A 20,733-nucleotide genomic window follows, 5' to 3' on the forward strand; every position below is an offset into this window, starting at 1 on the left:
AAAATTGGACTTTCTATCGTAGCATTCTAGGTTGGAGAGAAAATGTATAGAGATTTGCATGTGGAGATGGCTGGAGAGAAAATGCATGGAGATTTGTACGGGGAATATTTGTGCATGGGAGGCTTTTGCATGGTCGGAGAGAAAATTTTTAAAAACTCTAGTTAGAATACGCCAAACACCCCCTTAATTTTTGAACAATCATGAAGGTGGACAACCCCCGTAGCCTTTGGCGCTATAACATACCGTCAATCGAAACTGCCAAAATCAAGAAACAGGGCAATCTCGCATTTTCACCACTCAACAACTTCCAAAATGTCTCTTTCTCATCAATTTCTCTATCGTCTCATTGTATCCTCTTTCGAAAAAAACTCTCTTCCTTTCACAATCATCGCTGGACAAAACAAAGCTTTGTAAATGCCGTTTGGATAATCATGAACGTACAAGATTCTCCTCCTTAAAAAACGTTCTTTACTTATTCCTCCTTCTCAATTCAAACAAATGAAAGGAAACAAACAAAACCCAGAATCTATATCTTCCTTTCTTGATAATGTTCCTCTTTAAATTGCTCGATCACTTTAAGGAGCAAAAGTGGTTCACTTCTCCTAGTTCCATAGTTTTATGACCAGTGGTATCATGGGACGCAAGAATTCTTGTTTAGCATTGGTTTTGTTTGTTGTTTTAGTTTTTCAATGTTTTTGGGTTGAAAGAGTGTGGTGTGTTACAGTGACGTATGATCACAAAGCTCTGGTGATTGATGGAAAGAGAAGGGTTTTGCAGTCTGGTTCTATTCATTATCCTCGAACCACTCCTGAGGTGGGTTCTTGGTATTATCTCAATTGCATGTGTGCTGTTTTGATTGGTTTCGTTGGTTATATGACGTTGTAATGTGTGATAATATGGATTGTGTTTGTTGGAGACGGGATTTCAGGTGTGGCCAGAAATTATTAGGAAATCAAAGGAAGGGGGGCTGGATGTGATTGAGACTTATGTGTTTTGGAACTATCATGAGCCTGTGAGAGGACAGGTAATGTGCTAGCCCTTGTGTTTTTATGGTGAATTTAATGCATTATTAGATGGATAGGAAGTGTGACCGGTTATACAGAATGATGATTTTAGCCAGTCATCTGCATGCATGTTTCAGTGTTTGTTTAGTAGCAATTGTGTGCCTGTTGATTGTTTTGAAATTTGGGACAACTGGTTATTGATTCTATTGTCTTAATTTGTCGGGGGTGTTGATGATTTCTTTGGTTTTTACAGTACTATTTTGAAGGCCGGTTTGATTTAGTGCGGTTTGTGAAAACGGTTCAGGAAGCTGGTCTTTTTGTTCATCTGAGGATTGGCCCATATGCCTGTGCTGAATGGAATTATGGGTCTGTTTCTGATTCAATTCCCCTCTTTCAGTCTTAACACTCCTCCTTTTCTGTTTCCACACTTTGTATGCCTCCCTATTCGTTTTTTATTTTAACAAATTAGAAAGTTTGAAAGCGTGTTTGTGCTGCTGCATTTCATCAATGTGCTGCATAATGTCTGTACACTACATAGACAATGACCATAAGGCTCCTCATGATACAGGATAATTGTCAAGAAACATCATCATAAGTAATCTGCTCCAAAATTATTCAGACAGTTTGTTTCTAGTTTAGCATCAATATTATTTTTAAGTTCCCTTAATTTATTATGACAGGGGTTTCCCACTTTGGTTACATTTCATTCCTGGGGTTCAGTTTCGAACAAGTAATGATATATTTAAGGTACATTGTTATCTTGATGATGATGATGCATTTAATAGTAATAATGTTATTGCTGCTGATTAGTTTAATCTTTTCCTATAAGTTACATGATGCATCATTGTCCCTGCAGAATGCAATGAAGAGTTTTCTGGCAAAAATTGTCGATCTAATGAAGGATGATAATCTTTTTGCATCACAAGGAGGACCAATCATTCTTGCTCAGGTGGTTGACCAATATTTTATTTCTATTTATTAACAGTAGAAACTTACAATCATAAGTTTTCATACTACAAAAGACATGTACTGTCTTTGTGATTATCCTGCTGCGTGTGAAGATTTTTGACACTTCTTAGATCTTAATCTTTTCTTGGTTGCTAGTTTAAAATTCTTTCAGGATGCACTATTGTTAAGCTCTGACATATATATAAGTTAGCCACTGCTGTTTATGAAATCAGCACTATATTATGTTGTGCAACAAGAAAGTCTTGTTGATTTCATGTCCCGTGTGTGCTTCAACAGGTTGAGAATGAATATGGAAATGTTCAATGGGCATATGGGGTTGGTGGAGAATTATATGTCAAATGGGCTGCAGAAACTGCTATTAGTCTAAACACAACTGTACCTTGGGTGATGTGCGTACAAGAAGATGCTCCTGATCCAGTTGTATGATTAATTTGATAACAAATCCCTTTTGTTCTCTGCAGGTGTATTCTGAACAGCTTATAGCAACTTCGGACTATAACATGCTTTTTATTTGTTCTTGCTCGTGTGTTTATCATTTCATTGCAGATAAACACATGCAATGGATTTTACTGTGACCAGTTTACCCCAAATTCCCCTTCCAAACCAAAAATGTGGACTGAGAACTATAGTGGATGGTAATAATCCAGAGCTGATTTAGCTTAATTGTTTCCTTGTGAGAGAACATCAAGAATGATTCAAGGTTCTGGTTAATCAGAGAAGTCTGAAGAATAAGATGTCCTATGTCCTATTCAATATTGCAGGTTTCTTGCATTTGGCTATGCAGTTCCTTATCGACCTGTTGAGGACCTAGCATTTGCTGTTGCACGATTTTTTGAGTATGGAGGTTCTTTTCAAAACTATTATATGGTTAGGCCGTAACATGATCTGCTTCTCCTATTCTGTTTTATACATTGAATAAGTGAACCTAATGTCATAACACAGTTATGGAACTCTCATTTCCATTTCTCTGTGCTGATATTTATTTGCAGTATTTTGGTGGAACCAACTTTGGACGAACTGCGGGAGGTCCTTTGGTTGCAACAAGCTATGATTACGATGCCCCGATAGATGAATATGGTAAACTTTTTGATAATGGATATACTGATTTATCTCAGCTTAAAAAGATCCCTAAGTCGATGCACCCCAAGTAAATTATTCCATTTAACCAGTAAATCAATCTGCTGAGCTGCAATCTTATCATTGTCTTTGCACACGTGATACATTGGTCCTGTGCAATAATCACTTTCATGGTCACCCTTTTCAATTCACTGTAATCTGCATCATCACCATGATGTTTCTGATCATTTTAGGATAGAATTAAGTCAATTGGCATATACTTTGCAGTTGACCTGTGTCAGTGATAAGAATCCTTTTAATTACATCTCTTGTCTAATTATATCAGAATCATATTTTTTTAGCGCTTTGCAAGGCAATATTTATCCGAGATAAAGCTGTAGTTTCAAACTGATACAGAATACCTTGTGGCTGTTTATCTAATGCAGGTTTTATTAGACAGCCAAAGTGGGGCCACTTACGTGATTTGCACAGTGCAATAAAGCAGTGTGAAGAATATTTGGTCAGCTCAGATCCAGTTCACCAGCAGCTAGGCAACAAGTTAGAGGTATGCTGGATGTGATACATTACCTTCTCCATCAAGATTGAATCATCAGAGCTTCCCAAAACCCTGAATTTAGCTTGTTTACACCGATATATATATATATATATATATATATATATATATATATATATGTATATATATTTCTGTCTGCCACTAATTTAGTTAGAAAATTTGTTTCAATTCTTATTCCATGGACCCCAATGGCTGCTTTTGTTACCTACCTCATTGAAAATTCATATTCTGTTAATGCTCTACTGTTTTAGATGACAGGCTTGGTGTTGTCCACACAAGCCTCCATTTCTTTGGAAACCAGCTTCTGATATATTTCGGTCAATTTGATGACTAAACAATATATAAGACATTGTTGGGATAATCTTTGTTGCCAAGATGCTGTCCTTGATTCAGGATTAAGGAACATAAAGTAATTTGCTTATATTAAAGCTGATAAGTTGTTGACAAACCCTGCTTTTAGTGCTTCCCATTGCAATTTTAGCAATGACATGCTTATGTTTTCTACATGCCTTTCCCTACTGCATTATGGAACTCATGCTTTAAGATTCTCACACTATATCATGCCATTAATAAGCTTTCTTCATTGGTTTCCTGCATTTTGCACTGACCCTTTTCTTTCGTTTCATCAGGCACATGTCTACTATAAGCATTCCAATGATTGTGCAGCCTTTCTTGCCAATTATGACAGTGGTTCAGATGCAAATGTCACATTTAACGGCAACACGTATTTTCTTCCTGCATGGTCTGTGAGCATACTTGCAGATTGCAAGAATGTCATTTTCAACACGGCTAAGGTACTCATCGAAAGATTATAAATGACTAAAGACTACAACCTTCAATACAAAATTCTTTTGCTGGTACATAGGAAAATGAAAATCTTGCGTGGTGATTATGTGACTGTATTGATAAGTGTAGCAATCATTCATACAAATTTATAGGCAAAAGACATGCTTAAATTACGCAGCAATTCATTTCTCGCATCCTTCTTTGTATTGAAGGTTGTTACGCAAAGACATATAGGAGATGCTTTGTTTTCCCGCTCCACCACTGTTGATGGAAATTTAGTGGCGGCATCACCATGGAGTTGGTATAAAGAGGAAGTGGGTATTTGGGGTAACAACTCTTTTACAAAGCCAGGTTTACTGGAGCAGATTAATACAACAAAAGATACCAGTGATTTTCTATGGTACTCAACCAGGTAATTCATCCGGCCTTCATCATTAATATTGTTGGTTCTTGTGCGGACGAGTAATTGATTACATCTAGTTAACTTGGAAAACTTGGATGATCAGTTAAATTTATTCTTTTCGAAATCAAATGTTTCTACCAACCTTTTTGTTTTTTGTTCAGATGGAAAGTGATTTAATAAACTAAGCAGGCCTCTGAAATATGTTTTTGTTTCCTTTCAGAAATCATTTGAATCTATGCTGTATTTAGTCTTTTCTGAAGAAGATTGGTGCCTTTTTTCACGAACCTTTTACCCATACTAACTCCTACCTTTTCTCATGACTCTTTAATTTTGGGTTCCCTTCTCCTTCGGGCTTTGCTTCACCATATTGGCAGTCTTTATGTGGAAGCTGGACAAGACAAAGAACACTTACTGAATATTGAGAGTTTGGGGCATGCAGCACTTGTTTTTGTTAACAAGAGATTTGTAGGTAGGTTTGCTAGTGGCTATCTGACTTGATTTTGCAATATATGATTTTTGTCTCTATGATGCTAATTCATGCTGGGATTTTGTTATGGATTTTTTTTCCAGCTGATTTAAATTATTTGTTCAGGATGCAAGTCTTCTTCTGTCTTGATTGGTTTTAGTTTCTGTATTGGAAGCTTCATTTTGCCCTATTTCTTCAGTTTTCATGACTCTAATCTGTTTTTAGCTGCTGTTTCATCATATTTTCAGCCAGCATTCTTACATCTTCAGTTTCTCTGATTGCTTATCTATTGATATCATTTCACATGGAATCATCTTGAATTACAGGGTTCCCATTTTAGCTAATTGCCTGCGGATACAATATCAGCCATTCTAATAAATAATTTTCAAAGCTATTTGTTGCTGCTTTGCCTATTGTGTCTATGAATTATTATGATAAGTGGTGCACATTGCATATTGGACACGCTTCAGCTTTCGGATATGGCAATCATGATGATGCAAGCTTCTCACTCACTCAGAAAATTAGTCTTGAAGAAGGGAATAATAACACACTGGATGTTTTAAGCATGCTGATTGGTGTACAGGTAATGACAGATTCATTTACTTTCCAAGTAGATTGTACTGATGTGTGAACACAAGCACCATCTGATCGAGGAATAAACTCCACGAGTGTTGGACAATTTAGCTCTTCTTTCTGCCCTGCTATGACCCATTTGAAAATCTCTTGGCTAGTGGTCTGTATGCGGGTGGCCTACTCTCATAGATTTCCTTCGCTTTTAAGAGTTTGCCAACCTTAATATAAGAACATGTAGATGCACGTGCACATGCTTCCTGTTCAAGTGTCTGCCTTAAGCTTATGTTATTTCACTGACTACTTTTTTGCTTATGGTATTTGTCAACTCTTGTTCATAAATCATTCCTTTTCCCTCATAATCTAAGGGAAAATTCTACATTCCTGGTCCGTGTGCCATTTTGTTAATTGATGATTTTTTTTTCACGTTCTTAATAAAGTATCAATACAAGCCACTCAAACATGCATAGAATCTCACTGCTCTTGCTACTCCTCTAGTAGCATACGATGCTTCGTGTATTTAAACTACCTGGTCCTGGAGCAACAAACCTGTCTCTAGTTATTTTAAGCTATCTTTGATGCCTGTTACTAACATCTCTAATGTTTTCTCTGAGCATCAGAACTACGGACCATGGTTTGATGTTCAAGGAGCTGGAATTCATTCTGTTTTTCTTGTTGACTTGCACAAGAGCAAGAAAGATCTCTCTTCCGGAAAATGGACCTACCAGGTTAAAATACATCTTATATACCAGCTTGACTTGGAAAGATTCTGTCCTATAAAGAGTTTTCTTTAATCTATCTATATGAAGCTCTGCCAAACGAAGTTCAATTTCTAGACATCACAAGTTAACTGTCTTTTTTCTGAGAAAAAGAAATTAAAATACCAAGCCCTTGCGCTGAGAGCAGCCTATTACTGTATTCCCCACCCTCCATGCAAGAGAACACTTCACTCCTGTTAATCACCTAGAAGATTTCAACTTTAGCTGCCCTAAACATTTTCTCCTCTCCAGGTGGGACTTGAAGGGGAATACCTTGGACTGCATAACGCCAGTCTTGCAAATAGTTCACTTTGGAGTCAGGGGACTTCTCTACCTGTTAATAAGAGCTTGATTTGGTACAAGGTAAGTGGATACATTCAACCGTCAAAGGTATTAGTTCATTAATTTTTAATGATTAAGTGTAGAATGCATATGTTTCAAGAATTGGTTGATGAAAGATTTCTCTTATATTTCTCATACTTGGCACTGGCTGCAGTTAAGCCATCATTCTTGTTTCTCGATCCCTTTTATGGCTTTAAAGGTTTGATGATTCCCTTCTTTTTCACATATCAAGCACCTCTATGGTTTAGCATTCATAGATATTTGAACGCCTTGACAGTTCTTGTTAGGTAGATTGCCGTTGTCATTTTTCCCGGAAAACTTTGTTGATTTGCCCATCATGAAAATGAAGTTTATGTGTTGTAGATATGTGATGAGAAACTATTATTGATGAAGAAAAATTCTGAAACAGTTGAGTCAGGCTAGGGGAAGTTTTATGTATTATGAGCTTGAATTTACAAGCTACAACTTTTGCTCAGTTCTATCGATAATGAACTGTAAGGTGCCAGTTAAATAAAGCACATATTTCAAATAAGGCTCTGCTCTTCTACAGTCACTCGTTGAAGTTACTTTTTCCTAGGAGTTCACCACCGGACAACTGCATCCTTATTTTGGTTCTTGCTTTCATTCTTAGGCTACAATCCTTGCTCCTGAAGGGAACGGTCCCCTAGCCTTGAATCTAGCAAGCATGGGGAAGGGCCAGGCATGGATTAACGGGCAAAGCATAGGACGATATTGGTCCGCCTATCTATCACCATCAGCCGGTTGCACCGACAATTGTGATTACAGAGGAGCTTACAATTCATTTAAATGCCAAAAGAAATGTGGTCAACCTGCTCAAACACTGTATGTGTAATACTCACAGTGTTTATTCTATATGAGTACAGTAAGACTAGCAAAATAAAATCCTTGTATGAGAACCAAGATCAAAGGTTCAATTCTTTTGTTCTGCGAATGCTTTTACATGTATTTTAACTAATGTTCATTTTATTGCACTTGCAAGTTACATCATAACTAAAACATAATTACAAATGATGAAATCATTTGTAAGTAATTTATCATTTCTCTCTAACCTATTTAACGAGAAGAGGTATCATTGCTCAGGTATCATATCCCACGCACTTGGGTTCATCCTGGTGAGAACCTACTGGTCCTACATGAAGAACTTGGAGGTGACCCTTCACAGATTTCTCTGCTCACACGAACTGGCCAAGATATATGCTCTATTGTATCAGAAGATGATCCTCCACCAGCTGATTCCTGGAAACCAAACTTAGAGTTCATGTCTCAAAGTCCAGAAGTTCGACTGACCTGTGAACATGGATGGCACATTGCTGCTGTCAACTTTGCTAGCTTTGGAACTCCTGAAGGAAAATGCGGAACGTTCACTCAAGGGAATTGTCATGCTGACATGTTAACAATTGTGCAAAAGGTAACAAAAACTTACTTCGCAGCATAATCTAAAACTCTTGGATCTCACTTGGACCTGCTGAGTTAAGTATAATTCTATGATGACCCCAAGTTTGCTACCTGGGTCTAGTTTCTGTCTCAGTTCTCCAAGTATTTAATCTTGGCTTGCATGAGTCACATATTTCAGATGCTATCGTAACAGTAATTGCCACTATTGGCTCCTCATTGTGTTGAAGACTTAAGAGGCATGTTATCTGAAAGATAATTTCAATTCTTGCGCATTGCATTAAATGTTGAAGAATGGCATTCTGACAGAGACAATCCTGGGTTTTGTATCTTGCCTTGTCAACTCCCAAATTGTTACACACTCGGGTTTGGTTTTCCAATCACAGTGCATTTGATATCAATCTCATAAAATGATTGTATACACAACTGGGTTGCTAAGCGCATTCTCTTATTCAATCAAATTTATCGTATCATGTGAAATCTGGATATTATTTTGGGGGTTAGAAGGATTGAGGCTTAATGAGTCACTGTTTCCTTCAAATGCCTTCTTGGAATTCTCTATAGCAACGTTTTCTTAGTTAAGAGTCCATTTCCGTTGAGCCATACAATTGCTGGTTATTTGGTTACTATTCTACTATTAATCATAGCACCTTCCTATTTTGGACTTGTGAAATAAATTTGTCCTACATCAATGGTTGTATCTTACTCAGAGCACCTTCCTCCTGCTTCTCTTCATCTATTACACGTTTGAATGATAATTACAGGCTTGCATTGGCCATGAAAGATGTTCAATTCCTATATCAGCAGCTAAACTTGGTGACCCCTGTCCTGGAGTTGTAAAACGCTTTGTGGTTGAAGCTCTATGCAGTGAATGATTCCAATGCTGCTCCGACGGAGGCGATTACTATAATGGCTTCTCAATAACAACTCTGGCTCTCCAGACCTGTCTTTCAAATCTGTGATTTTGATTGTCCTGCATATTTCAGAAATAAGCATTTCAAGCAGCCAGTCAGTTTCTTCACTATATTGTATTTGTTAAAAACTCAAACAAGCAATATAAGTTCACATATGTGCCGCCATGTAAACACTATACAACTTCAAGGTACCAAATACTCAGTTCATTGCTTATCTTTACCTCGTTTATTGTTTCTTTTCTTATACAACTTTCATCTAACACTTTAGATTGCGTCGTTGTCTTTGATGAACTTAATCTTACAACTTGAAAAATAATTCTTTGTCAACTTAATAAAAATATTTATTTTTTAATCTAATTATACAATATTATTTTATAGGGAATTTCTCTAAACAAAAGCGTGCTTGATTGGCATAATAAAAATTGGTATACTGAAACATTAAAATCCATGTACTCGATTGATGGAAAGTGATTATTGTTTACTAACAACGCAATTTAGAGGCAATTCGGCATCACTCAAGACTCTCGGAGAAGGCAAAGAAGTTGACAAAAAAAAGTAGAACCAATTTAGAGTTTGGTGGAATACTTTCTCATCCAAGAACCATGGAGACCGGTGGAATAATTCCTTGCACAAGAACTAACCAGAGAAGAGATGATCCTGGAAATCAAGAATTACAGAGAGGAGACCCACATTGACGTCCTTTTATGGAGATAGTCCAAGAAGCTGGTTAAGGAGATGTAAGAAGTTCTTCAAAATGAACTTCATACCAATTCAGCAGTGGGTTGAAATGTCTTCTCTTTATTTGGATGGCAAGGCAGGGGTGTGGTATGAAGGACTCTTAGGTGCGGGAGTACTTGATTGGATGGGATGATTTTTTAAAAGCTCTATGTATGCAATTTCAAAAGCTCTATGGATGGGATGAGTACTTCTTACAGGATTGATGAAGTCAGTGAATCATATAAAGATGATGAACAATTCAAGAAGATTGTGACTAAAAAGTTGATTAACATGAAAAACTAGCCATAATATTTATATGATGAAGAGGTTTTGAGGTATAACAATAGAATTATGATTGGTAGCAGAGGAAATCTGAGAGAGAAGCTAGTAAGTATAACATATGACTCTCAAGTGGGAGGGAATGCAGGTGTACAGAATTCATACAAGAGGCTTAAAGCAATGTTTTTCTAGCCTTGCATGAAAACCTCAGTTAAAGGATTTGTGGAAGATTGTGATGTGCGTAAACAAGCTAAGATGGAAGGAGTACCCTACCCTGGTTTACTGCAGCCGCTACCTATACCAGAAGGTATTTGGAAGAACATAACAATGAACTTTGTGGAAAGATTGCCAGAGTCAATAGGGAAGAATGCTATACTGGTAATTGTTGATAGATTCACAAAATATGAACATTTCCTGGCTGTAACTCATCCTTTTACAGCTCAAGACATTGCTCAGTTATTCTTGGAACATGTATACAACTGATAAAGACAAAGTTTTCACAAGTCTTTTGTGGAAAGAACTATTCAAACTACTAAGAGTGAGGTTATTTATGAGCACGTCATTCCATCCTTAAATCAATAGTCAGGTAGAAAAGGTTAACCAGTGCTTAGAAACCTATCTAAGATGTATGACCATGCATAATCCAAACAAGTGGTATAATTGGTTGTCTCAAGCTCAATAGTGGTACAATTCGAGCTATCACTCAGCTATATGGCTATCGAGCTCCTACCTTAGAGGTATCTCCGTCTGCAACAACTCCAGTAGCAGCTGTGAATGAAGTTATTCGAAGGAGGGTGAACATGTATAGATGGTTGCAGTCATAATTAGAAAAGGCTAGAAACAGAATGAAGTAAATGGCTGATAAGGGCAGAACTGAAAAGGTGTTTCAAGCTGGTGATTTGGTCTGCTTAAAGCTTCAACCTTATAAGCAGTTGAGTATGGCACTAAGGAAGAATGAGAAGCGGAACCCGAGGTTTTATGGTCCCTATAAGATCATAAAAAAGGTTGGACGGGTCGCCTATAATCTATCCCATGACTGATGAAGAGGGCAGAATCAAATTTAGTCCAATAGCAATCCTAGATCGAAAATTGATGAAGAAAGGTAACGAGACAATAATAATGAGCCTGGTACAGTGGTCAAATATATTCCAAGAGGATGCTACAAAGGAAGAGCTGGAAGAATTGGCAAAACAATTTCCAGAATTCAATATAGATTCTTGAGGATAAGAAACTATTGAAGATAAAAGTATTGTTATGATCATGAGCTTACATCATCAATGAAGTATTTGATATGTGATAAATAAAGGGATAAGCATGTGAATAATAAGGAGAATAAAGGGTGGAAAGCAACTGCAGAGAAGTATACACGTGAGGATGATAGTTAGTTAGTATAGTTGATATGGTTAAGTCAATTAGAATCTTGGTGTCTATAAGCTGTTGTAAAGAAAGGAAGGCAAGTATTTGAATGATAAAACATCTCTTCTTCTTCTTGTTCTTCTTCTTCTGAATTTCTTCTCTAAAATTGCTTGTTTGTTAAGGCATAGCCTTAACATGTCCATGTATCAAAATGAATAGAGCTAAAATTTAGTATACCATAGTGTAACTTTCCCCAAACCAACCCCATTAGAAACTAGTGTTACTCATATTACCGCAACCATCCAAAATCAAAGAAAAGCATCATAATCCGAAGCAAGCAATTGGGACAACACAGGCCAGCCCAGTTGGATCACCTTCCCAGTTAGGTAAGTTCGTTGCACAAACAGAAGTCCCTTTTTATCTCCCATCTTTTCCTTTTCTTAATCTTATTTTAAACTAGTTTTGTTTGTTTCCTGAGAAAATGCCAAGAGAAAAAAGAAAGAACGGAAAACAAACTTTAATCTCGAAGTTTGAATCTTTCACCGTATCCCTTCTCAATCACGCAACTTAATCCATGTGGGTCATTTTCACTGTATTACGTAACTTCATCCATGTGGGTCACTTGAGCTGTTTCTTTTACCTTGAAATGTTGTACCGTTTTTGTTCTGTCTTCTTTCTTCCATTTTCTCAGAAACCAAGCAAGGGGGTTTAGTTGAAAGTGAAACTGACCCTTTATTGACTGAACAGAAATGGGGGTGTCTGGCCTGTTGTGGGCTGTGAGGGCGCTTGTTCTTCTTCAATTTGTTACTGGGATTCTTGGTTGGGGAAAGGAAGGTCATTATGCTACTTGCAAAATTGCAGAGGTGAGATTTGGTCTTTATCCTTTATAATTTTGGACCTTTTAAGTTGTCAATTTTGTATTTGGCTCTCAGAGATCAGAATTTGATCTTTGTTGGGTTCACTTAATTTGCTTGCTATGTTTGCAGGTCTGCTTAGTAGTTTTCTTTTTATCATTTTGGATGTGGGGTGATTGACTGATTGAGAATTTGAATTATAGCTGTTAAGAAAATGAAAACGTTTGGTTTTACTAACTGTTGGTATTGCTTTCATCGAATATTCCAATTCTTCTTGGACTTTTAGACTAGCCTTGATTGCATACATGCTCCTGTTTAGGAGTCGTTTTTTTGGTAATTTAATCCACCCGTCCTAGACAACTTTAATTGAGATTCAATTCAACTGAACTCTGAGTTTTGGGATTATGGAAAAATCTCCAGTACTACTAGTATACCTGAACTTGTTGATACATTTTAGCATTTGCTGGTCGCATATTGTGGGACCACAAATACTTAAATATAAACGAGAGATGTGTGGACAACAATAATGATCAAGGTTTTGTGAGTTTTTTTAGGGTATCTTTGTTAATGACTAGAAGATAATGACTGAATGAGTGATTTTACCCAACCAATAGTAAAATCCTGCAAATAAAGCAAAACGGGCTCCCATAGAAAGTACATAATGGGAATGTGCAACCACATAGTAAGCACCATGTAGAGCAATGTCTAGCCCAGAATCTGCCTGGAATATTGCAATTGTTAATCCTATCTGATGAAGCACTTTTGATTCTTTAGGGGTATCTAACTGCAGAAGCTCTAGCTGCAGTGAAGGAATTGCTTCCAGAGTCTGCTGAAGGTGATCTTGCAAATGTGTGTTCTTGGCCTGATGAGATCCGATTCCACTATCACTGGAGTAGTGCTTTACACTATGTTGATACGCCAGATTTCAGGTGTAACTATGAATACTTTAGTAAGTTCGGCTTGCCCCTTCTATTCTTTGGTTCAGCTAAATATTGTTTGCATATGTAAATTCAATGGTAGTTTTTTTGTTGAGTTGCATTCATGACTTTCCACTTTGCTGGGGTATAGAGACAAATATTAGCCCTTTTAATGTTCTCCAGCTTTCTTTCAGGGGATTGTCATGACTCTTCTGGACGTAAAGATAGATGTGTTACTGGAGCAATTTATAACTACACGAACCAACTTTTATCGTTATATCAGAATTCCAATTCAGAGTCAAACTGTAAGCAAGCATTATATCATTGAATTTGGCACATGCAAGTGCTACATATCATGACATTTCCTTTTGCAAAGTATGATATGCAGACTATTCCTATGTTGGTTTTGCAGACAATTTGACGGAGGCACTTATGTTTTTATCACATTTTATTGGAGATGTACACCAGGTCTGCTCCTGTTGCCTATTGCTAAGACTTCACAACTTTAATACAGCACATAGGGTGCTAAATCTTAATTAGCATGGTAACTGGATTGTTCTGCATATATAATTAGAAATCTTAAATTCTTTCTCTGGAATTGCTTCTATGGAAGAACTAAAAGGAAACCTTGGAATAGAAACCTGTCATCATTGAACAGGAAGTATTTGTTTCTGAAGGCTTTCTTTTTAGTACATAACTTGACAATGCCTTATTTGGGTCTCTACTCCTTTGGAGTGCTTCTGTGATATTAGTAAATACTTTATTTGTTGTGGTTTATATGTGATGATGTTTAGTATATTGGCTGCAGAGCCATTTAACTTGACTCACTTGTCTACTGACCTGATTTCAGAACTTGTTTTGTGATGACAGCCCCTGCATGTAGGTTTCCTTGGAGATTTGGGAGGAAACACAATACAAGTCCGTTGGTACCGTAGGAAGTCAAACCTGCACCATGTAAGCTTTTCTGTAGTGTGTTAATCTACACACGTGGAGGATGATTCCCTTATAAACAAAGAGAATGTTTTGAGACAGTTAATGTGCATGGAATGGATTTGGATCCTCTCATGTTCTTGAGAACATGATGAATCGTGTTTAAATTCAAATCAATAATTATATTTTAGCTTAAATTCAAGTACCTTGCTAATTATATATCTGAAAACTATGTAAAAAATCAAGTTGAAACATGATTCATCATGTTCTCAAGAATTTGAGAGTATCCAAGTTGGTCTGTCAACAAGCAATATATAGCAATGCAGTCAAGGCAACTGATTTCTTTTGATCTAAATAGAAAAGCATCGTGGACTTTAATGACCATCAAATTACTTTGACATGACCTTCTTTTATGCTCATTTTGTTCTCTTCACCAACCTGTGGGTCAATATGGTTTCCAAATAATGGTCATCGTTTATATGTTTCTGGAACAACAAATGCTCTTTCCCATGTGTTTTTGGATGTCATTATCATTATATAGTCTCCTATATCAGTTTCAATATTGTTATTCTCTCTCTCAGGTATGGGACAACATGATTATTGAATCAGCCTTGAAGACATTCTACAGTTCAGATCTTGCGACCATGATACGGGCCATTCAGAATAATATAACAGTATACTTTTCCTTCTAACCTATTTCTCTGATTTCTAATTGGAAAATAGCATGTACATTGGTATCAGTAGTGTTGAAGGACAGCACTCGATATATCTGCTTCTTTTATTGTTCTGAATTGTTCTATATAAATCACATGAAAGTTATAACTTGGGGATATGAATTTGTTGCTTCACAAATTTTTATTTTGTGTGAGTGCATGCTCCTGGATTTTGCTTTTGCTTTATTTATTTGCCATTTTTTTTAGTGAGAAGCCTTTTTTGATTGCTTTATTTCATTGTTGATAGGAAAATTGGTCCAATCAACAACCACTATGGGAGCATTGTGCACACAACCACACAGTCTGTCCAAACCCGTAAGTATATTCCTTTTTCCTTGCATGCTTCATCTGCGTAATGGCAGACATGTAATAGTGCAATCAACCATGCACTGAAAGAGCTATTTTCAGAATGGTGAAAGCTTTACTCGTTTGAAACTGCTGAAACACATATGCATGTCGATTCTCCCATATAGAGTTAGACTTGATTGCTCGAGATGCAAGTTTTTCATTGCATTCGGGGAATAAATTCACTTCATCCATCAGTTGCAAGGAGTTGGTAACTAATGGTTTGATCCTTTTCCCTTCAAATTGTGCAGCTATGCTTCTGAAAGCATTAGTTTGGCATGCAAATTTGCATACAAGAATGCCTCGCCTGGAAGCACTCTGGAAGGTATTCTCTTCAATCAAACAATCAATAAATTTTAGATTCTTGTTAAAGAAGCTAGATCAGGGTAGCCTTGCAAATGATTAAAATGTGACTCATGTAAAGCTTATACCTCATGAGTCTTGCCTGCTTCCTACCGGTGCAAAGCGTGCCCTGCAGGTTGTTGATATTGGTTTTATTTTATTCCAAGTAAGGGGGGAAATGCCATTTTTGTTATCACAACTAACCTTGAAAATGCTATATATTTGTGTTTTTTTTACGTGCCATTTTATCCATGAATCATTTTATCTCTATGCTCAAAGCCGCAAAATCGGACGTTCCAATATTTGATTGGACAATGCAAAGGTCTTTGTAGTCAACACAATATCGTATGGACGTTTGGACCATGCTTCTCATGTATTTAACCATGCACATGTCCAGTTCAATCCAGCATGTTATGCATGTGGACTGCGGCAAACACAAGCCAGCAAGTTTTTTAACAAATAGACTGTTTTCTCACGTCATAAACTACCTGAATTTCAGCCATACTCTGTTAAGAATAGTTTGTAATCCTTGATCTTTTGCGCTGCAGATGATTACTTTCTTTCCCGGCTGCCCGTTGTGGAAAAGAGACTAGCCCAAGGGGGTATTCGGTTAGCTGCCACCCTGAACCGCATTTTTGCTTCTCACGTGAAAATTGCTCAAGCATGAAGATAAAGAGAGAAAGAAGCATCTTCAGTTGATTACACACAGCGGGGACCACCGCTCCAATTTATATATAGCACGAACTTACCTTATGCGTAATACTTTACTCATTGTCAGCTCTGTTAAGCAAGCTCCGAACTAATCTTTTAAACCAGTTCTTGATTTCATTCCTGTTATGCGGTACGCATTGTCTTGGATATTCCCGAATATGCCCTTCTTGCACATGGAAAATGTCAACTTGAAGGGTACTCAATAGTGGAATTTAATGCTTGTACTCAATAAGAACCCTTCTTTCTTTATTGTATAAATGTAACCGAACCTTTTCTAAGCTTTTTATATATGTATCCAAAACTCAAATTAGTGGCCCATTTCGTTTCTCATGTTTTGTGATATTGGAGGAAGAAAACATCAAGCAGTTCAAGCTGAGAAAAAAATAAAGATATGGATAGGATTAGAGGTTTGGTGAGATTGTGTGCTCTTGCATTTGTATTTTTTGCGGGTTTAGCTTCCATTTCATTGCCAGGAGCTCTGGGATGGAGCAAGGAGGGTCATATAATAACTTGTCGGATTGCACAGGTAATATATCGTATCCTTTCTTCTAGGAAGTAGGTCCAAAGGTCTTAGGTGTGAAATATGTTTAAAATTATATCAAAAATCAAGGAAGATAAATCATCATTAGAGGCGAATATTCATCATCATGAGATAACAACCAATAAATTGAATTTGTTACTATAATTCTTACAAGTTCTCTGCCCTTTCCCCTGCGTTAACTCAAACCATTTTCTGGCTATCAACAGTCTGTTTATTTGTGATTTTGGTCCTCTTCCACCTTGAACACAGAACAATGGATCCAATGAACGCCTGTGAGCCGGAATTATAGGGACTTAACCAGTTAGATTGGCTGGCATCTGGGAGCTGTGCATCATACGCCTAAATGCTAGCTTGCTCAAGCAACAAACCCGTGAAATCATGATTGCAGTCCTGAAATTTGCTTCCCCCATTTACTAGTTAATTCTTACAAGTTTTAAATTGTGTTTGTTAGTGACCTAAATATGGCCTTTCTTGCCTGAAATAAAACCGTAAGGTATTTACAAATGTCTTTCAGCTCACACAATACCCGTTTAAGAAAGGTACATCAAAGTATGAAAAATAAAAAAATTGTTACATGATGGATAAGCGAGCTTACTTTGCCTTAAAGAAATGGTCAGGAGATGCGTTTTTATTTTGCAACAAGACTATGAGTCCTCTTGTTTACTCACAGCTGAACTTTCATGACTAAAAGTCACCTTTCAATTAGCAGAGTCTTTTAGGGCCTGAGGCAGCACATGCTGTAGAAAACTTGTTGCCCCACAACCTCAAGGGCGACTTATCGGCACTCTGCATATGGCCTGACCAAATCCGTCATTGGTATAGATACAGGTGGACTAGCCCACTTCACTTCATTGACACACCAGACAAAGCCTGCACATTTGATTATTCGAGTAAGCTAATTTGTACCTCATAATTATCACTATTATTTTCAGTCGTTAGTATACTGTTGTAAATAATTTGTTACTTTGTGTTAGGGGATTGTGTGAAAGATGCTTGTGTTGATGGTGCCATCCAAAATTTTACCTCTCAGCTTTTGCACTATAGGGACGGCACTGCAGATCGTCGATGTAAGGAATTCCACATTCCAGGATTATGATTTTACTGTTGGAGTCCTGAGATTTACATGGTTTTATTAACTTTGCAGATAATTTGACAGAAGCCTTGTTATTCTTGTCCCACTTCATGGGAGATATTCATCAGGTATATATATATAGACAGTTCCGGTGCTGCACGTCTTATCTTTCTTTTATCATAATTCAATGAGTTTCTTCTTGTTTTTACAGCCAATGCATGTTGGATTCACTAGTGATGAAGGAGGAAACACCGTTGAACTGCGATGGTTCAGGCACAAATCTAATCTTCACCATGTGAGTACCATCAATGACCATCCTTGTAGCCTCAGCTTATGCTGTGTATTGCAGTGGCAGTTTTCCTGTACAAATAATATTGCAGGGGCAGTGTCCTTTTTCTTTTTTCTTCTTCTTATGAATGACTGAAGTTGAATTTTCCTATCTAGGTATGGGACAGGGAGATTATTCTTACAGCTCTAAAAGATTTCTATGACAATGACATGGTTCTCTTGCAAGAAGCCATAGAGGGGAACTTCACTGATGTAAGACCAATTAGCCTATTCACTTCATCTTCATGTATACATTAAACATCTGGTTCTCTTCAACCAACTATTATATATTGCTGCCATGTTACACAGGGAATATGGTTTGACGATGTAGCATCATGGAAAGATTGTGATGATCTCCTTTCATGTCCCGACAAGTGAGTTCTCTAATTCTAGACATTTAATTGTTTCTTTCAAAACACATGTAAATAACTGGGATTTCTCATTAGGTTACGTGGTTAGATTTGTTAATCATGCTTGCCTTTTACGTGTGTAGGTATGCCACAGAGAGCATAAACATGGCTTGCAAATGGGGTTACAAAGGCGTCAAGGAAGGTGTAACTCTAGCAGGTACGTACGTACATATCACCTAAAGACAACATTGCACACTAATGTCAATCTGATAAAATCCAAAATATTCAGATTTAAAGAGTGTGGTTGAAGTTTAACACTTGAAAATATGTTGCATGATCATAGATGATTACTTCGATTCGAGGATGCCAATTGTCATGAAACGCATTGCTCAAGGTGGAGTTCGTTTAGCCATGTTCTTGAATCGGATTTTTGGGGATCCCGAAGAAGGGTTTGCCTCACCAACATAAAAAAACCCTACTAACAAGCACATGACTTGGAAACTTTGACTGTAATATTTGTTGTTACTGTAACTAATGTCTCTACAAGCGTCATACGTATGATCCTGGTCTTAATTTATAAGGTTGTTAATTAGGCTGCTATGGTTTAACTCTGCTGTATAAAAGCCACAGCCACATTTACTGTCATTTTGTAATTCGTGATAAAGTAAGTGAAAACTGTTCTCAGTACACTGCATAATCTTAAAACTCAAAGTTCATTCATTGCTTTTCCTAAATTCCTTGAAGATTCCAGGCCAAAAACAAGATTTTACTACGTTGTTTTACCAATCAAATGTTCTGTTCATGGTATAACTTGATGGTCATGATCAAGTATTGAGACGTAATTAATTAGTTAAAACTCTGACCCCAAATCTATTATTTTGTTACCCCGAACTGGTCAACCTAGCAAGCAGAGTAGACTGCTGTTGATGTGATTAGCGACGGGGCCTTTTCGTTCAATTAGTTGGATATCACCCATTATAACCCATTATAGCTTATGTGACACGTTGCGGGCTATATATTTTTTTCAACAAAAAAAAACAATTATATATATATATATATAGGTTTTTCTAATGTGTTTCTGTAAAAAAATTAAAAGATTTATATATACATATAATTAAATATATCGATAATTATATGTATTAAAAAATAAATAAAATTAAAATTAAAAAAATCAGAAGACACATGTAGATCAAGATATTTCATAACACAAGACAGAATATTTACTTGATTATATTTGCTAAATTTTTTCTTAAAATAATTTTTTATTCAATCAAATGATAATAAAAATAGATACGCATTAAATTGATTGAGTAAAATAAAAAAAATATCATGCAAGACCGAACATATTAGAAATATTATCTGAAAATTAAAAAATATATATATTTGAAACAATAAAGTTTATCTATACAAAAGATAAAAAAAATTAAAAGAAAAATTAAATACATATAAAATAATAATAAAATACATCATTGAAAATAAGGCTCTACAAACAAAATAAAAGAGAGAAGTGATGTTAATTAAATAATAATGAAAGAATAATTAAAAAAACACATTAATCTAAAAAAATATAAAAAATAAATAAAGCAAAAGGCCAACATTGTTGGGGCTGACCTATTTTATTAGAGCTCACACATAAGTTTTATTGCATCTAGGGAGGATGACATAATTTTTTTTTTAAAAAAATAAAAGACGTGTTGCCTGTTGAGGTAGACAACATATCATCAGATTTTATCCAGATATGGCCACTATGGTGGCCTAAAATTAAGGCTTAAGGTTTTTGAGCAAAAAAAAATTCAATTTTCAACTTAATTTTTATCCAAAACACATAGAAAACACCCTAGAAGTCATGATAAACCTATTAATGACTTAAAAAAAAACAAAAAACATCTCAAAAATTAAAATCATCCCAAAAATAAAAATCTTCCCGATCTCAAACCTATTTTTTTTCATGAACTTTAAAGATAACAAAACACTTAATATGAACTTTCATCATCAAATGGAATTATTTGACATAAATATCAATT

General features: G+C 36.3%; 3 protein-coding genes across 7 annotated transcripts; all 3 read left to right on the plus strand.

The window, feature by feature from the left end:
- The first annotated feature begins 406 nt into the window (after positions 1 to 406).
- On the plus strand, positions 407 to 9,475 carry LOC133703466 (beta-galactosidase 6-like). 4 transcript variants are annotated; one of them, XM_062128002.1, is made up of 20 exons: positions 407 to 628; positions 725 to 813; positions 929 to 1,024; positions 1,258 to 1,370; positions 1,685 to 1,751; positions 1,861 to 1,953; positions 2,250 to 2,393; positions 2,520 to 2,608; positions 2,735 to 2,840; positions 2,963 to 3,050; positions 3,476 to 3,594; positions 4,233 to 4,397; positions 4,602 to 4,801; positions 5,167 to 5,261; positions 5,729 to 5,841; positions 6,449 to 6,556; positions 6,839 to 6,949; positions 7,560 to 7,771; positions 8,030 to 8,357; positions 9,106 to 9,475. In XM_062128002.1, exons 1-20 carry the CDS (start codon positions 619 to 621, stop codon positions 9,214 to 9,216), a joined length of 2,457 nt encoding a protein of 818 aa, XP_061983986.1. In that variant the 5' UTR covers positions 407 to 618; the 3' UTR covers positions 9,217 to 9,475. The 4 variants fall into 4 exon arrangements, with proteins under 4 accessions (XP_061983986.1, XP_061983984.1, XP_061983985.1 ...); XM_062128000.1 differs by having other exon boundaries at positions 407 to 813; XM_062128001.1 differs by having other exon boundaries at positions 407 to 813; positions 2,250 to 2,390.
- A 2,218-nt stretch (positions 9,476 to 11,693) lies between these two features.
- On the plus strand, positions 11,694 to 16,737 carry LOC133703930 (endonuclease 4-like). 2 transcript variants are annotated; one of them, XM_062128678.1, is made up of 10 exons: positions 11,694 to 11,993; positions 12,355 to 12,470; positions 13,236 to 13,410; positions 13,573 to 13,683; positions 13,791 to 13,846; positions 14,249 to 14,332; positions 14,890 to 14,982; positions 15,269 to 15,336; positions 15,618 to 15,691; positions 16,257 to 16,737. In XM_062128678.1, exons 2-10 carry the CDS (start codon positions 12,357 to 12,359, stop codon positions 16,373 to 16,375), a joined length of 894 nt encoding a protein of 297 aa, XP_061984662.1. In that variant the 5' UTR covers positions 11,694 to 11,993; positions 12,355 to 12,356; the 3' UTR covers positions 16,376 to 16,737. The 2 variants fall into 2 exon arrangements, with proteins under 2 accessions (XP_061984662.1, XP_061984663.1); XM_062128679.1 differs by lacking the exon at positions 11,694 to 11,993 and adding an exon at positions 12,072 to 12,220.
- Positions 16,738 to 16,797: 60 nt separating this feature from the next.
- Positions 16,798 to 19,396, plus strand: LOC133703929 (endonuclease 1). The gene is made up of 9 exons (XM_062128677.1): positions 16,798 to 16,945; positions 17,670 to 17,850; positions 17,935 to 18,027; positions 18,105 to 18,160; positions 18,244 to 18,327; positions 18,477 to 18,572; positions 18,669 to 18,733; positions 18,853 to 18,926; positions 19,053 to 19,396. The coding sequence occupies exons 1-9, from the start codon at positions 16,811 to 16,813 to the stop codon at positions 19,175 to 19,177; spliced, it is 909 nt and encodes a 302-aa protein (XP_061984661.1). The 5' UTR covers positions 16,798 to 16,810; the 3' UTR covers positions 19,178 to 19,396.
- The last annotated feature ends 1,337 nt before the right edge of the window (positions 19,397 to 20,733 follow it).

The sequence above is a fragment of the Populus nigra genome, chromosome 9, assembly GCF_951802175.1.
Source record: "Populus nigra chromosome 9, ddPopNigr1.1, whole genome shotgun sequence".
Taxonomy (NCBI): domain Eukaryota; kingdom Viridiplantae; phylum Streptophyta; class Magnoliopsida; order Malpighiales; family Salicaceae; genus Populus; species Populus nigra.

Bases quoted from the DNA above. Each gene is read 5' to 3' on its own strand.
- LOC133703929 (XM_062128677.1), top strand. From the start codon at position 16,811: ATGGATAGGATTAGAGGTTTGGTGAGATTGTGTGCTCTTGCATTTGTA. The intron at 18,573-18,668 runs GTAAGACCAATT...CATGTTACACAG, and splicing joins TAGAGGGGAACTTCACTGAT to GGAATATGGTTTGACGATGT. The intron at 18,734-18,852 runs GTGAGTTCTCTA...TTACGTGTGTAG, and splicing joins CTCCTTTCATGTCCCGACAA to GTATGCCACAGAGAGCATAA.
- LOC133703930 (XM_062128678.1), top strand. From the start codon at position 12,357: ATGGGGGTGTCTGGCCTGTTGTGGGCTGTGAGGGCGCTTGTTCTTCTT. The intron at 13,847-14,248 runs GTCTGCTCCTGT...TTGTGATGACAG, and splicing joins TTATTGGAGATGTACACCAG to CCCCTGCATGTAGGTTTCCT. The intron at 15,337-15,617 runs GTAAGTATATTC...CAAATTGTGCAG, and splicing joins CACACAGTCTGTCCAAACCC to CTATGCTTCTGAAAGCATTA.
- LOC133703466 (XM_062128000.1), top strand. From the start codon at position 619: ATGACCAGTGGTATCATGGGACGCAAGAATTCTTGTTTAGCATTGGTT. The intron at 1,371-1,684 runs GTCTGTTTCTGA...TTATTATGACAG, and splicing joins TGTGCTGAATGGAATTATGG to GGGTTTCCCACTTTGGTTAC. The intron at 3,051-3,475 runs GTAAACTTTTTG...TATCTAATGCAG, and splicing joins TGCCCCGATAGATGAATATG to GTTTTATTAGACAGCCAAAG.